The sequence below is a fragment of the Narcine bancroftii genome, chromosome 6, assembly GCF_036971445.1.
Source record: "Narcine bancroftii isolate sNarBan1 chromosome 6, sNarBan1.hap1, whole genome shotgun sequence".
NCBI classification, from domain to species: domain Eukaryota; kingdom Metazoa; phylum Chordata; class Chondrichthyes; order Torpediniformes; family Narcinidae; genus Narcine; species Narcine bancroftii.
Genome location: NC_091474.1, coordinates 126,886,796 through 126,903,538, shown reverse-complemented (window position 1 = coordinate 126,903,538; position 16,743 = coordinate 126,886,796). Strand labels below are relative to the sequence as shown.

Genomic DNA, 16,743 nt, shown 5'->3' with positions numbered 1-16,743 from the left:
GGAAACTGGAGCACCAAGAGGAAACCCACACAGATATAGAGAAAGCGTACATGCTCCTTACAGACAGCGCTGGATTGTGTAATGTGTAATTTTTTTTCAGTTTGTACATTTTTATGTCTTGAGGTATGATTTTTTTTGGTAGTTAATGTAATGTTTTCTCAGGATATGAGAGGAAGTTGTTCTTGACCAGATCTCTTGATCTGTTCAATGATCAATTTGCAAAATAATTGACTAATCAGGTATGAAGATAGTTTTTTTTTAAATGGATAAGCTCATTCACGGTGTTAATGGTTAACAGAAATATATCATGTAAAGAATTCTCAGATAAGGAGGTTTAAAAGTACCCCAAAATTTATTCCGCACCTGGATATGATTTCACTTGCTGAATGATGAGGTCCTGCAGGCCATCCAATCAGAGCTTGCATGATTGAGGGAGGGGGGATGAAAATTAACTGATTTCACATCTATATATTGCATTATGTACACGGGTTCAGGTGACATTTTGTTATGGAGAACCTGAAGAGATTTACAGTTTCTAGTAAAAGTTTTTTTAATCAACAAGTTATTTCTCGATTAGAAAGTTAGACAGATGCAGTATTTCAGTGTTAATTTGCCTATTTATTGAAGGGGTCCAGAGGGAAAATGTATTTTAATGCTTCAGGAGAAATAGAAGGAACACACTGGAAGGAAACTGCAGATGTTGGAATCTGAAGCTAAACACTCTCTTGTGGAGGAACTTGATGGGTCAAGCAGCATCACTGATAATAAAAGGATGGTTGACATTTCGGGTTGAAACCCTTCATCAAGTACTTCATCCCACAGATGCTGCTTGACCCACTGAGCAAGTGGCTTGCTTTTAAAATATTCAAGGGAGTTGGATGAAATAAATTGTTTTATCAAAAACCCTAATGAGCATAATAGATTAAGTCACCTCTTGTTTGAGTAATCTCTATATGAAGTCTGGTTCCATTTTGTCTATATCATAGGCATGAAGATTAGCTCACAATGAAGAGGTGCCTCATGTGCTAAATTAATCAATTCCATGCTTTTATGAAGTATTGTGTTGAAAACACAATTAAGGATGATTAAAATTTTGAGCTATTATACTCACAATTTATTTAATCTAGTTCCTCAAACGCCTTCAACTTGATTTTTCATGAATAGTATTTTAATGTTGAACCTCTATACTTAATTGTTCTTGGATAAAATTGAAGATTACACAGCCTTGTTCACAGCCTACATTTCTTTATCCTTTCTGACCTGTTGCCTTGAAATTGTGTGTAGTTTACTGTTATTCATACTGCAGTGCAAGGCCAAATGCACATCAGAATGCATAAAAACATCCTATCTAAGCAAAGCAGAAGTTCTTAGAACTATAGAACATTACAGCACAGAGACAGGCCCTTCTAGTCTGTGCTGAACTATTATTCTGTTTAGTCCCACTGACCTGCACACATTCCATATCCCTCCATTCCCCTCCTATCCAAGTATCTGTCCAAATTTATCTTAAATATTAAATTGAGCCCACATTCACCACTTCATCTGGCAGCTCATTCTACTCTCCCACCACTCTGTGAAGACATTTTCCCTAAACTTTTCCACTTTCACCCTTAACCCATATCCTCTGGTTTATATCTCACCTAATGTCAGTGGAAAAAGCCTACTTGCTTTTACTCTATCTATAATTTTGTATACTTCAATCAATCTCTTCATTCTTCCATAGTCCAGGGAATAAAGTCCTAACCTGTCCCTGAGATTCCTTTTTCCTACAGGTGCAGCAGAATTACTACTAATAGGTAGTGCAAAAAGTAAACTGTAAACAGGTAAACAATCAAAATAACTGTTAACAGGTAATGAATGTAAACAACTGTGCAATACAGAGAGAGCGAAGAAAAATCAATAAAATGCACAAGTCAGAGTCCTTAAATGAGTCTCTGATTGACTTTGTTGTTGAGGATTCTGAAGCTAGAGGGGTATCGGCTGTTCCTGAACCTGGTTGTGCAAGTCTTGTGGCACCTATACCTCTTTCCTAATGGAAACAGTGAGAGCAGAGTGTGTGCTGGGTGGTGTGGGTCTCTCATGATTGCTGTGCTCCCTATAGATGTTCTTAATAGTGGCAAGGGTTTTGCCTGTAATGTCCTGGGCTGTGACCACTACCTTTTGGAGGGCTTTACACTCAAGGGTTTTGGTGTTCCCTTACCAGACTGCGATGCAGCTGGTCAGCACACTTTCCACCACACCACTGTGGAAATTTCCCAGCATTTCTGGTGTGATACTAAACGTCTGCAAACTCCTGAGGAAGTAGAGGTGCTGATGTACTTTCTTCACAATGCCATCAATGCAATAGCTATACTTAAAAGAGCTTCATTGCATGCAGAGCATTTTGGGACAAAGGAACCCTAAAGTTGCATGCCTAATCCCCTTCTCTACTCCCTGTACACTCATGATAGTTTGGCTTCAACTCATTCCACAAACTTGCTGACAACACCACCATTGTTATTGGCCAAAAAAACTAGAAATGGTGAATCAGAATACAGAATGGAGATTGATAACCTGGTTGGGTGGTGGCAGAATAATTCTGCTCTCAACATCACCAAGATCAAGAAAATCATTGTTGATTTTAGAAAGGAGAGACCAAAGGGCCACACACCTGTCCGCATTGCTGGGACGGAGGTGGAGAGGGTGGAACCTTAAGTTTCTGGGAGTCCATATTTCAGCAGACCTCTCCTGGAGCCAGCACATTGAGGCAGCTATGAAGAAGGCACACCAATCCCTCTGCATTTGAAGGAGTCTGAGGAGATTTGTATGTCATCAAATACTCTATCAAACTTCTACTGGTGCACTATGGAAAGTTGCATCACAGCCTAGTTTAGAAATTCGACTCCCCAGGAATACCAAAGGCTCTGACCTCCCAATCCATCTTATGTGAGTCACTGCCTCAAGAAGTAGCCAAAATCATAAAGTGCCCCCATCATCCTGGTCACAACCTCTTCTCATAACTACCTTCAGACAGAAGGTACAGAAGCTTAAAGACCAGCACCTCTGGGTTCAAGAACAGTTTTTTCCCCAATGGCTATCAGGGTCTTGAATTTTCCCTTGTTACACTTGCTATGAGCCCAGAGGACCCCAAAAACCCAGCAGCAATAGATATTCACCAAGACAAATCGTTACTTACACAAAATTTGCTTTTAATTATCTTTAAACATGAAAACAGAATCACACTTTTAACTTATCACTATCGACTTCACTAACCTAAATTAACCCCCTTCTAATTCTAAGTGCACGTTTATGTAATGTGTATGTAAGTTCAGAAACATTCTTTGATTCATAGTCCAATCTCACTTCTCACTCCTCCAAGTTCACTGGTTGCAGTTAATTCTTGTACTGTGCACAGAATTTAACATTTATAAAGTTCACCAGGCTTTGGTGCTTGAAAGGTAAATGGTAACCGCTCAGGAAGGTTTTTGTCGGTTTTCAGAGAGAGATTTGTTGTACACTGGGACACCCACAACTGATTCCTTTTTAATCAGCCACTTCAGTGTCTTGCCAAATAAACTTGCCCCCTCAGGATTCTCCAGATGATAACCTCTTTCTTTCAGGTCATGACAGAGTACCTTTTTGTTTCTCTTATTTCAAGTGGAACATTAGATAGCCAGTCCTCTCTTGCATGAACTACAAGGGCTTTGACCAAGCTGAACTAAGCACCCAAAACCTGTCTTCCAAATGGCGTTTTACACAAGCTTGCCAGCTTGTCCTGTTCCAGTCCCAGCTGCTGCTGCTGACTGTAAAACTGCAGAACTGATCTCTGTTGCTCTCTCTCTCTCTCTGAGATAAAACCTGTTTGACTCTTCTCTGCTTGCAAAAGCACATGATCCTCCTAGAACAGCAAGTTCCACTCCAGACCGTCTGTGGCTCCGACAAGTTCTTTCATCTGTTGCCTTTTTGTAAACAACAATCAATTCGTGAAGTCTCTTGGGCATTCTCCAAAGCTTTTGCAAAGGCTCTGGGGCTGACATGTCTAGCATGATCAGAGGTCCAGTATTTTAAATAAGATCTGTTTTAAAGTGTTTGTATGTGACCTACACTAAAAAACCTGCCCCAATATATCTCCCAAAAACATATCTATATATAATACAAACACAACATAATCTGTCACACACTGATTAAGGACTAATGTCTGCAGTGACTTTTGTCTGCATCATTGCAGTTTTATTTTACACCAGGATAACTGAATATTTATTATGGGTTTTTTTCATTTATTGCCACCTTTTAATTCACTAGAGTATACTATTGTTTTTGGGATTTTTTAACGAAGTACCTGTTCAGCTGTAGGAAGTAAGAATTTTGGTGTTATATATACATTGTATAATGTACTCACGTCTCCAGAATGGAGGACCATCGCCTTCCCAAGATCGTGTTATATGGCGAGCTCTCCACTGGCCACCGTGACAGAGGTGCACCAAAGAAAAGGTACAAGGACTGCCTAAAGAAATCTCTTGGTGCCTGCCACATTGACCACCGCCAGTGGGCTGATAACGCCTCAAACCGTGCATCTTGGCGCCTCACAGTTTGGCGGGCAGCAACCTCCTTTGAAGAAGACCGCAGAGCCCACCTCACTGACAAAAGGCAAAGGAGGAAAAACCCAACACCCAACCCCAACCAACCAATTTTCCCCTGCAACCGCTGCAATCGTGTCTGCCTGTCCCGCATCGGACTTGTCAGCCACAAACGAGCCTGCAGCTGACGTGGACTTTTTACCCCCTCCATAAATCTTCGTCCGCGAAGCCAAGCCAAAGAAAGATAATGTACATGATAATAAACTCATTTCATCCTGAGTCTGTTAAAACTATTTCATAAGTGTGAAAGGAATATTACTTTTTTTAACTTTATTTTTCTTGTCTTTCTCTCTTTTTCATTTCCTTTCTCCTTTTTTCTCCCTTTATCAAATTTTCCACAGTAACTTTTGGAAAATTTATATTTATCACCAAATGCGAATTAACTACTCTTATGTTTATTTTGATGCATTGTAGGTGTCGGAGGTGCATCTGAAAATGACGACCCTTCAAAGATGGTTATGGTTCTGGCAGCAACTAATTTTCCATGGGATATTGATGAAGCTTTAAGACGACGACTGGAAAAGCGGATTTACATTCCTTTGCCTTCAGGTGCTGAAAACAGTTTGAATTGTGTGGAGATTAAAGGCTATTTGTGCAATAATCACCTGGTCTTTCCAGTCTTCATTTAGAAGCTTTAATGTTTACCCATAAAAATATTCTATTGAATTTAGAGGTGGAGTACAACTTTGATTATCTGAAATGGTCGGGACCAGGCCCATTTCGGATAAACGGTTTTTCCGGAGAACTGGTCATTTTTTAAAAAAAACAGCTCAGTAGCAACAGCAAATCATTTGTAACAGTGTTTAAACAACAACAAACTACAAAGTAAGGCTTTTTAAGCATTAAAATAATGTTTAATTCTCACCAACACCTCCCCACCAAGGCCCTGCTCATGACAGGACCCTGAGGTCCACTGCTACCACTGCCTAGGGCCCGATGTCCCCAGTCAGTTCAGCTCCAAAAAAATTTTTGGATAAATGAGGATTTCGGATATCCTGGTTTATCCAAATTTTTTATTTAAAAAATATTTGAATTTTAAAAAATTTCAGATAACTGAGGATTTTGGAGAATCCAATTTTGAATAATCCGGGTTGTATCATCTTCAGTTATTTCTACTCCAAAAATTGAGAAAAAAATCAACAGCAGATATTTTTCTGAAATATAAATCAACATTTGTGAAAATGATGTACATGATCTTCCGCACATTTTGTATTAATACTTCTGGAGTGAATCCTAAATTAACCTGTTGGAATTATCACTAGTTGAAGATGGAGTTTGGTAAAGGGTGTATGTAAAAGAGCGGCAGGAAAATATTTGCATCAGAATTCAGAACCTTGACTTCTCACCTTGAAATAGATGACCTTTTTAGGTATCAGTGCAGTGTTGCCACCACTTAGGAGTGTTTATTTTAAAAGCAGTTTAAAACAATTTTTATTTCAGCAACTGGCCGTGAGGAGCTGCTGCGGATAAATTTGCGAGAACTGGAAGTGGCAGATGATGTGAATGTCAAAAAAATAGCTGAACAAATGGAGGGATATTCTGGAGCAGATATTACTAATGTCTGCAGGTTTGTTTCTGCATACTTGTCTTATTTGGTTCCTAGCTCTTGATGCTTTGTAAAAGTTGGGAAAAAACACATTTTTAAGATACAAAAATAATGTAGGAATGTTATACACAAAATATTTCTTTGTATATGAAGTAAATGCACAAAACAGATTAGTTGGTCTTATTTCATTTTCTGTGGAATGAACAAATTGATTTAGCACTTTATCTAGAGAGCAGCATTGTAGTTAAAACAAAATGCAAAATATATGGATGCAATTTAAAGCTGAACTTTTAAGTTCTTTCAAGTCAGTACAATGTTTTATTTGTGGGGAAAAAAATAGCTGATTTTATTGGTAAATCTTTGAGTATTTTTAGTTCCCATTTCAAAGTGAAAAATAGAATCTCTAATATTGCATACATGGCTCATTCTTTCTTTGGCTTGGCTTCGCGGACGAAGATTTATGGAGGGGTAAATGTCCACGTCAGCTGCAGGCTCGTTTGTGGCTGACAAGTCCGATGCGGGACAGGCAGACACGGTTGCAGCGGATGCAGGGGATAATTTGTTGGTTGGGTGTTGCGTTTTTCCTCCTTTTTCTTTTGTATGGCTCATACTCCATGAATTAATACACTGTTGTTCATTTGCATACCCTTTCTTGGAGTTTGTGTTCAAATATCATTTGTGTATTCAGATTCTATTGTATTTTAAAACCAAGATCTTAAAAGCTTTTCAGAAATGAAAGTATTGCAGGGAAACTTGCAGTGTGTCCTGGAAAAGAATTTGAAATGTGTGCTCAAAAGACTGGTTGAAAAAAATTGGTTATCACAGGGCTTTTAAAAGTGAATAGAAAAAAGAGAATGCAATTTTTTCTCCTAGAGCTCCAGTTTCCTTCCACCGTTCAAAAACGTACTGGGAGGCTGATATGGCCTGTTACCATGCTGTTTGTCTACATATTTTTTTAATTTAAATGATATAAGAAGGGAAGGCAGTGGGAGCAAGGTAGTTGAAGTCTGCCCAAGCTGAAAAGGTGACAAAGCTTGAAATTGGAAATCCCAAAGACTGGAGGACAATGAGGTTTGGCATCATGAAAAGGATGGAGATGAGGGTGGGTATGAAAGGCTTAATACATTCATGAAATGGATTGTGTACACGGCAGTAAGGTGTGACATGTTTGGATTTTGGGAATGTTAAAGTTTGTGAAGAGTGAAGGCTGGGAATGTATCATAATAAATATATGTTACAAGGCATTACATCTGGCACAGGTAAAGAGATGAGCAGTGTTCCATTAATGGAAGTATCCTCACAGGAACAAGCAGTACTTGGTTGGGGTGGGGGGGGGGGGTGGCTTTAAAAAAGATAGGCAGAGGGATGGGAATGAGGCCAGCAGGTCAGAAAGTAGAGAGATTGAGTTCAAGGTATAGTTTAGGTCATGAAAATCTGAAAGGACTGCCACAACCAAGTTAATGAGCATGTTGGGGCAGATTGACTGAAGAGTATTTTATTGCAAGGAGTATTACAAGTGAGGCCTGGATTAGTACATGAAACCATGATATTTAACTATTACAGGGACTTAGAAGGGCAGGATTCACATGTTTCGAATGCAGTGCAGAGGAATGTAAAAGAGATGGGGGGGGGGGGAGTTACACCGCTGATCAAGGAGAAGTTAGTCATGCTGGAGGGGTCATCTGATGAGGCAGTACGAGTTCCTGGTAGAGTCACTGACAAGAAAAGCAAGTAATGGAATACAAAGTATTGTAGATGACAAAAGTTTATGGTTTAAGACTGCTTAAAGAACTAAAGGAGATTGCATATCCAGTCTTTTGTTCATTTATGGCTTTCACTGGGGAATGATGCCATTCAACCCATTATGTCTGAAATGATGCTAAAGGGCTTTGGTTCAATGTTTTTCTTATATTTAATATTTTTATTTAAATCGTGACCATTTTTTCTCGTAGCATAACTTAACCATTTTGTGATAAATGTTCCATGCTTGCATGGTCCTTTTAAGTAAAATCTCATTTGATTCTGCAGTGGAAATGGTCTTGTTTTTTGTGGAGATTAAAATAATGGAAAGTGATCTTATTGAAAACTAAGATTTTGAAAGGTATTGACAGATAAGTATCTTTCTAGCTGGATAGTCTAGAACTGGGGAACATAATAGATATTCTCCTAATGGCAAAGGTGAGAACTTTGCTTGGAGAATTCTCTATCTTAAAAACAGTAAATTAAGCTATTAGAAATTTGGTTAACAAAAGGAATCAAGCGATTGGGTGGAAAGTGGTGTTACTGTGGAATCATGTTGTTTCACCTTCTGGAAACTGGCCCTTGACCCAATATGTCTTGCCCAATTTGCTTGCATTTGGCCCATGTCCCTCTAAACCTTCCAATCAATGTATCTGTCCAAATGCTTTTGGAAAGTCACGATTGTTCCTCCTTCTACTACTTCCTCTGGCAGCTCATTCCAAATACACACCAGTCTCTGTGAAGAAGGTGCCTCCCTGGTCCCTTTTAAATTTTTCCCCTCTCACCTTAAATCTAAAAGCCCTCTAGTTGCAGATACCCCTACCTTCGGGGAAAATGGTTAAGATTATTTACTTTAAATGTACCCCTCATAATTTTATAGACCTCTATAAGATCCTCCTAACCTCCAAGGAGAACAGTTCCAGCCTCACCTTATAAATCAAGTCAACCAGTACAAGTAAAATTCTCAATCTTTTCTGTACTCTTTCCAGTTTAATGACATACTTCCCGTATTTGGGTGACATAAACTACACACAATGCTCCCAAATGCAGACTCACCTACAATTTCTACAGTGGAAATGTGATCTCTGCTCCCATACTCTGTCCCCTGATGGATAAAGGCAAGTGTTCCAAACCCTTCCATCAGCACCGTGTCTACCTGTGTGGCCACTTTCATGGAGCCATGTACCTGTATCCCCAAATCTGTTTGTTCTGTACTTCTCAGGGTCCTTCCTTTCTCTGTGTAAGTCCTGACCTGGTTTAACCTACTAAGTGCATCACCTCACATTTGTCCAAGTTAAATTCTATCTGCCATTCCTTGGTCCACTTTCCCAGTTCATCTAGATCAATGGTTTTCAAACTTTTTCTTTCCACTCACATACCACTTTAAGTAATCCCTATGCCATAGCTGTTCTGTGCTTAGTAAGGAATTACTTAAGTGTGTATGTGGGTGGGAAGGGAAGGTGAGAACCACTGCTCTTGTTTCTGAAATATTTTGCTTGAGAAAAATTGTTATTGGCCCATTTCCTTTGGAGTTATGAAACGATACACATAACAAGTCAATTAGATATGATTTAAACAGTGGTTTTCAACCTTTTTCTTTCCACTCACATACCACTTTAAGTAATCCCTTACTAATCACAGCACCGATGGCATAGGGATTACTTGAAGTGGTACGTGAGTGGAAAGAAAAAGGTTGAAAACCACTGATCTCGATCATATTATAATCTTAGATAATGATCTTCACTGTCCACTATACCAGCCATTCTTTTTCATTTATGGCCTCTTTAGGACTCTGCTCAAAGATTATAGGCCTCCTTCCCTGTGAACCAGTCAAGTTTAGTTAGTTTCTTCCATACTTCTCTCATACTGACTTCATCAAAATATATTATGATTTCAGTCTGTGGGCTTCCCCCCCCCCCCCCCCCCCCCGTTTAAATGTATGTATTGCACCCTAGTGGGGAGTGTATGGCCCCCTTTGAGAATGGCTGCACTATACCAGCAATTTTGTTTTTTTCCACATACTTAGTAACCATGCTAACAATATTGTTATACAAGTCATTAAAATAAATGACCAACAACAGTGGAACAATCCTTATGGCTCGTCGCTGGTTAGAGGCCTTGAATTTAAGTCATAACTCTCTACTACCACCCTCTAGCTTTGACCTTCAAGCCAATTCTGTATTCATTTGGCCAGCTCATCCTGGATCCCATGCGATCTGACCCTTAATACCTAAAAGGATCCTAGAAATAGAGATATGTCATAGCTGAATGTTTTTTGTGTTTTAATAAAGATATCTGCTACTTGTAAACCAGACAGATGATGATTATGGGTAAGTCTTGATGGATAGGAGGAGGCCTTCATGAACAAGAAAATGAATGAAGAAAGCTCAATGAAAAACTGCAAAAACACAGACCTTGTGGAGAAAGGAACAGGGTTAACTTTTCAAATCCATGGCTAATCAGTGTTACGTGGGAAAAGTTAAATTCAAGTTTACATTGCAGACAAAGGAGACCAGAGAGAATAAAATGGAAGATCTGTGGTAGAGTGGAAATCTGGAGAGATTAAATAATGCAAGTGGTGGTGAGAAAGGTATTTCTTGGAGAGGTGTAAATAGGAGAAAATAATGAAGAGAGAAAAATTATCTGAATGCTGGAAACATGAGGGACATGATTAGATTGCCTGATTATCTGAAATTATTGAATTTGATGTAGTTGAAGGCTATGGTGTGTCTAATTTGAGGATGAAGTGCTGTTATTGGAGCTTACATTGAACGTTATTGTTGCTGTATTTGATCTCACTACTCCAATGGAGAATTAAAATAGCAAGCAATTAAAACCTGAGTCGTCCTTAAAAAGGAAACCATGTGATTCTGCAGCAGTCACCCAGTATTTGGTTTACCCAAAGCAGGGGTCATATTCAGCACCAAGTGCTGAGTATTAAATTGCAGTGTATGCAGTGTATTCAGTAGAAGGAAGTGTAGGGATCTCACAGGAAGGAATGAGTTAAAAGGCAAGCTTTTGCTTTTGGAGAAATTGCAGATGATGTAATGTTGGAGATCAAAACTAATATAAATGAAGGAATAGTAGCATTCAGGAGCAGGTACATAAAGTAACACTGTCTGATGCATGAATTGCCTTAGTTATGTTAATGGAAATCACCTATATGGTATCTATTACTTTTCTGCAGGGATGCCTCTATGATGGCAATGCGTCGTCGCATCCAGGGTCTAACTCCTGAGGAAATAAGAAATATCTCCAGGGATGAACTGCAGATGCCAACAACCATGGAAGACTTTGGAATGGCATTGAAAAAAATTTCTAAGTCTGTTTCTGCTGCAGATCTTGAGAAATATGAGAAATGGATTGCTGAGTTTGGGTCCTATTGACCAAAATAGAAATCTTTCCATTAGTAATAGGTATATCGTTGGGTTTCCTCAGGTAAAATAGAAGACTATCTTCCTAACCACAGGCCAAGAGAAATTGTCTTCAGTGCCCTATCTACAATTAATACCACAGAATTCTTTACTTTTTTGACTTTATAGATTTTTTAAAAATTTAAACTACAGATATCTCAAAACCAAAGTAAAAGTTTTGGGAGTGTTGCCTTCAGGATCTGTTTAGAATTTCAAATTGCAAAGAATTCTATTTAGTTCTAACCTTGTTTGTTTTTTTCTCACAATATTGATGTATTTTAGAAAATATTTTATTTTACTCTTCTCCAAAACAATTAGAATATATTAATAATGTCAATATGAAGAGTTTCAGTTTAAATTATACCTGTTAATTTAGTTCCCTGACATCATCACCCTTATTCAGGCTATTAACTGTGTTAAAAGTAGGGAAAATAAAATGAAACAAATGATCATTTATTAGAATTCTTTTAATTATTTTTATTAGATTTTGATGGTGACTTCCCCTCCTAATCATTTTTATAATTGTTCATTTTCTAATAACCCTTTAAAGCACATCATAAATATTTAAACAGCATGCAATGTACACTTTCTTCCTTTATTAATTCAGCCTTTTTTTAAACACCTGAATTTTATTATGCACATGAAGTTGATTCAGAAAATACAGAATATCAAGGAAAACACATCGGCAAGATAGTCATTTCTCTCTCTATTTTCAGAGCTCTTTGTAACCCAGCTGGTTTGCATTAACTTCTTATACATGCTATCAATTTTAAAACAAATATCAAATGAATTCACTGATTTAAGTCCTGCTTTCCTTCATTTAGCTGAGGTAGGTAGATAGGTTATTAGTTATGTGGTTATTAGTGGTAATGTTCTTGTTTGCACACTCAGCTACACTACTTCTTGGATATTAAAGCGCTCATTCTTCATTCTTGTTCCATTGTTCTTAACTGATCATTTGAGATCTTGTTATTTCCCAAAGCAGAAGGAACTGAATCACTGCCAGTTTTTCCTTTTTTTTTTACTCTTAATTGTTTAAAAACTGGAAAAATTACTTCCTTGGATTGAAGGGCATTTTGTACATCCTAACTTACGGGGAGGCAAGCAACATTTATCAGCATTAAAACAAAATGTTGAAAATGGACAGCTTTTGAGTTTTAACAACTTCCTTAGCTGTTGCATTGTATTGGTTTGCCATTGAAGTTTCAGCATGAAGGCCATAACTAAATATGACCATCCCATGAGAAAATGATTTGATGTAAGAAAAGTTAAATGTGAATAAATCCTTCTGGATATAGAAGAAGCTTAGTTTCACCTCAGCCTTTACCCAGGTTATTGTGTTGTAATTTTGTATCTGGTTTTTTAGATGCAGCTGGATTGGGCTGCGTGTACCAAATGTATTAATTTCTTGTTCAAAACTTCAGAGTACCAAATGAAGAAATTTCATAATCTATTATGAAATCTATTTAAAACCTCTGCACTGCAATGTTCTTTTTGTCTATGAGTTTGATCCTCCAGCTTGATATTTTCCATTTGATTTGTGTGTGCAGTTAGGACAAAATAATCACATCAATTTAATATGACTGAATTAGAGACAGGGCCTTGGGTAAATGATTACAAGATAAATACTTGGAACATTTTAGTGCATATATTTGCAAGCTTGCATCCTGCATATTTGTGCACTAGAGACTTGCTAAGTCTGTCTTTTTACTGCATAACTGTCTTGTCAGTTTCTAAAATTTTGATGGCTGAAGAGTTTTCCATTTGTGAGTCTCTGAAATTCTACATGTTAATGGAAAAATGCAACATAACTTGTTTTTCCTTTCTAATACTCATTCAAAGCAGAAGCTAGACAGAATGAAACAGATGCACACAAAGTTATTCTGCTCCAGGGAGGAAAAAATACTAAGTATCTGAAACCAGGGTTCCTCTTGCATAATTTATTTTCCACATAACTTCCATTTATTGTTTAAAAGCTAAATTAAGGAGGATTTTTCTTGCATGCACAACCATACTATGTGAAATTATTACTAATGTAATTTGGGAGTTTTGAAGGAATCATTCATGGACCCAAGACCATGATCAAAACCATAGAGATGGTTCATTAATCAATGTGAAGTTGGTAATAACTATATTGGATAAAGCCAGTCTCTATTTTAAATACTGAATTCCCAATTTATTTACAGTAAAATTGTGTATTTCAGAGACCATGATGTGGTTTTGTTGCCAACTGTCTGTTCAGCTAGATATTCAAACAACTACTCTAATTTAAAATGAATTAAGATGTGCTCTGTGAATGTTGTATCATAGATTTTTTAATACAGATTTTAAAATTTGTACCTTGCAAAATGCCTTTTACTGTTTCTGTAAAAAATGGACTTAAATAAAATTTATAATCTTCAATTATTTTTACTTAGCATTTGCTGTTCCTAGTGAAAAGGTAGGGTTTTTATTTTTAAAGGGCCTTATTATGCTTTCAGCTTGCTTTTGATGATCTAATTGACCAACTGCTCTGACTATCAGAAGGTTTTTAACCAAGATGGTGGCAATGTTGCTGGTGGGGACCCTGGAAGGCCAAGTAACTCAGCCATGACTTTTGAGCACTCTACTGTGGGGTTCTGGCAATACACTAGCCAGTGCAAGGCACTTGGCAATTATGGGAAAAATTGGTCAAGAGTGGCAGGCACTTGCAAGCAATTTCATGAGTGGGCCAGGCACTTGGGGAGAGTGCAAGGCACTTGATGATGGCCAGAAGCACTTGCTAGAGAGGAACATACTTGGCAATAGTGTGAGGCATGGTGAGTAAGGGAGGCTCTTGGCGAGTGTGCGAGGCCCTGAATGTGTGGTCCAGGCACTTGCATAGGAATTTGATGAGGATTGGAGGCACTTGTGCAAGTGGGGCACACATGATGAGTATGCAAAGCATTTGGGAGAGTGGGGAGCTTTTGGTAAGAGTGTGAGGCACTATGCCAGAGTGCGAGGCAGTAAGAGTGAGAGGTACTTGGGGGACAATGGATTGCAGTTGAGGAAAGGGCAATGTACTTGGGGACAGTGGGACAAATTTGACGAGCATGGGAAGCACTTGGTGTGCATGAGGCACACTGAGTATGAAGACATTTGGTGAGAGTACGATGCAAGTGAAGTCCTTCATGAGAGTGGGAGGCACAGTGAGTGCACGGCACATGGGGGACAGTGGGATGAACTTTGTGAAAGTTCAATCCACTTGGAGGGTGAGGCAGTTGAGAGTGTGGTTTGTGGGGACATTAGGATGAAATTGCTGAAAGTGGGAGGCTCTTGGCAAGAGTTCGAGGTGTTTGGTAAGGAGGAAAGGGACATTGTAAGTGTGGGAGACCCTTGTTATGAGTATGAAGCACTTGGCAAGAGGGCAAGGTCCTCGGTGGGGGTGTTAGGCACTCGCCAAGTGTAGGACACACGTGATGAGAGTGGGAGGAAGTATGAGAGTTCAACGCACTTTGCAAGAGGGCCAGGCAGTTGAGTAGAGGGTGAGGTACTTGAGGACAGTGGAATGAACTTATTGAGAATGTGAAATACAAGGTCAAGAGTGGGGAGGCAGTTTTCAAAAGAGGGAGGTACTTGGTGAGAGTGGGAGACAGCGAGTGGGTTGCAGGTGGTGAGTGGGAGGCAATTCAGGAGAGGGCAACATACTTGGCCATAGAGGTGCTTGGCTAGAGTGCAATTTCACACCATGATCTGGAGATAGTCAGGTTTCAGGACTGGGGAATTGGCAGGAGCTAAAATTGGTGTTTTTCTCTCAATAATTATTATTACACATAATGTGTTTGCTCAAGAGAGAGTGATTCACTGAACCTATTCTATTCCTAGGATCAAGTTGTTGTCCCACCACTTTATAGCCATCTAATCATCACTCCCACCCCCTCTGCATCCCACAAGCCCCACTCACAACTTGCCCATGACTGTTATAATGCTTGGAATTCTTGACCAGTGCTTAATGCCTTAATAAAACAAGCAGTAGGCTTAGATGTCCAGTCTGAGAAGGGACTATCGCCAATCTTCTCAGCTGTTTCATCTTGTACCTTATCTCGTATCATTGTGCCTTCAGGTTAATTTTGTAGGACTTTGTCAAAAAGCTATTGAAAATTTATTCAAATTCAAATTTGTCTATTCATTCCTTTCATGGACCTTAATCTAGTTTGTCAAGAGTGATATCCTATTCCACAAATGCTAACTTGGATTTGTCATTGGCCTGGTATATATATGTGTGTGTGTGTGTGTGTGTGGATAACACCCTAACCCCCACTCCTTGACCACCTTGGCACTTTTGTTGACAGTATCATCAGTATATTACCGATTGCACTAGTACAACCATCTCACAGTTAGTCTTTTATTCCAAAAGCACTTGTAATTCAGAGAAATAGCACATAAAGGGTTGCCATTTATAGAAAAAAATTTTGGTGGACCCTCTTAAAGTGTATTTGATTTTCTTCAGTTTAATTAAGAAACTAATATCCTTAATCCATTGTGTAATAGAAGGATCCCTATCAGACTTCTTGTGCAACAAGATTAGACGCTTGGCAAATAGGGGTGTAAATGCTATCACATCTTTCTGCGGGGAATTTAGGGAGTTGGAGATTTCAAATATTGCAGGCCACAGGCAGGATTGCAAATTGACTTTAAATATTTAGGATAGTGTGTTAAAGACTCAACTCCAGAACCCTTGTATTTTGGGGCACTGATAAAACATGTGACTTGGGAAGCAAGGGGAGCCATTATACCGATTGCATTTGTTCTTTATTTCAGGATAAATGGCTGGCAGTCTGGATTTAGAAAAATGAACCTTGTGCAGCACCCTTCAAGTGAGTAAGTTCCAAGTGAGCACAGGAGGTAGTCGAACAAATTCTCTCAATGGCCTCTTCCCATAGTTTCTCGTCAATTTCCAATTCTTGATCCCATTCTATCTTTATTTTGACTTTTAATTGACAGAATAGAGCTATAATTTTTTTTGAAATTGTCCCTCTCGCTCCTGGATTAGCTGATACTAGATCTTCCCGGGGTTGTTTGGCAGCTAAACGAGGGAAGTTTGGGAAAGGCTTCAAAAAAAATGTCGAATCTGAAAGTAATGAAATAAGTATGATGGAGGTAAGCCATATGTTTGTGATAGAGAGGTGAAGCTGCTAAACTTTCCACATAAAGATCTTGGAAGAAATTTGATGCCATTAGTTTGTCAAGTATTTAAAAAAATCAGTGACTGAAGGTGAAAAATAGAGTGATTGTTATTTAAGGGAGTCTGAACTGATACTGCTGCTCACTTAAAGAGGTGTCTAATCTGGGTATCAAATGTTCACTGTATTGAGCATCACTGGGTTGTCAGTGTGGTTAGAGGGTTTTATGGGCAATTAAGAATATACCATGGCAGCTAAAGACAACGATTTAAAAGAAAACTCTTCCA

At 38.6% G+C, this 16,743-nt stretch overlaps 1 protein-coding gene across 5 annotated transcripts in view; it reads left to right on the top strand.

Moving 5' to 3' along the window:
- The window catches only part of LOC138736458 (katanin p60 ATPase-containing subunit A1-like), a 79,854-nt gene that overhangs the window by 39,403 nt on the left and 23,708 nt on the right, over window positions 1-16,743 (top strand). For all 5 annotated transcript variants that reach the window (XM_069886021.1, XM_069886020.1, XM_069886018.1 and 2 more), the window contains 4 exons: window positions 5,031-5,165; window positions 6,057-6,183; window positions 11,090-11,224; window positions 16,095-16,150. In XM_069886021.1, coding sequence (XP_069742122.1) covers window positions 5,031-5,165; window positions 6,057-6,183; window positions 11,090-11,224; window positions 16,095-16,150 — 453 coding nt within the window. The remainder of the gene's footprint in view (window positions 1-5,030; window positions 5,166-6,056; window positions 6,184-11,089; window positions 11,225-16,094; window positions 16,151-16,743) is intronic.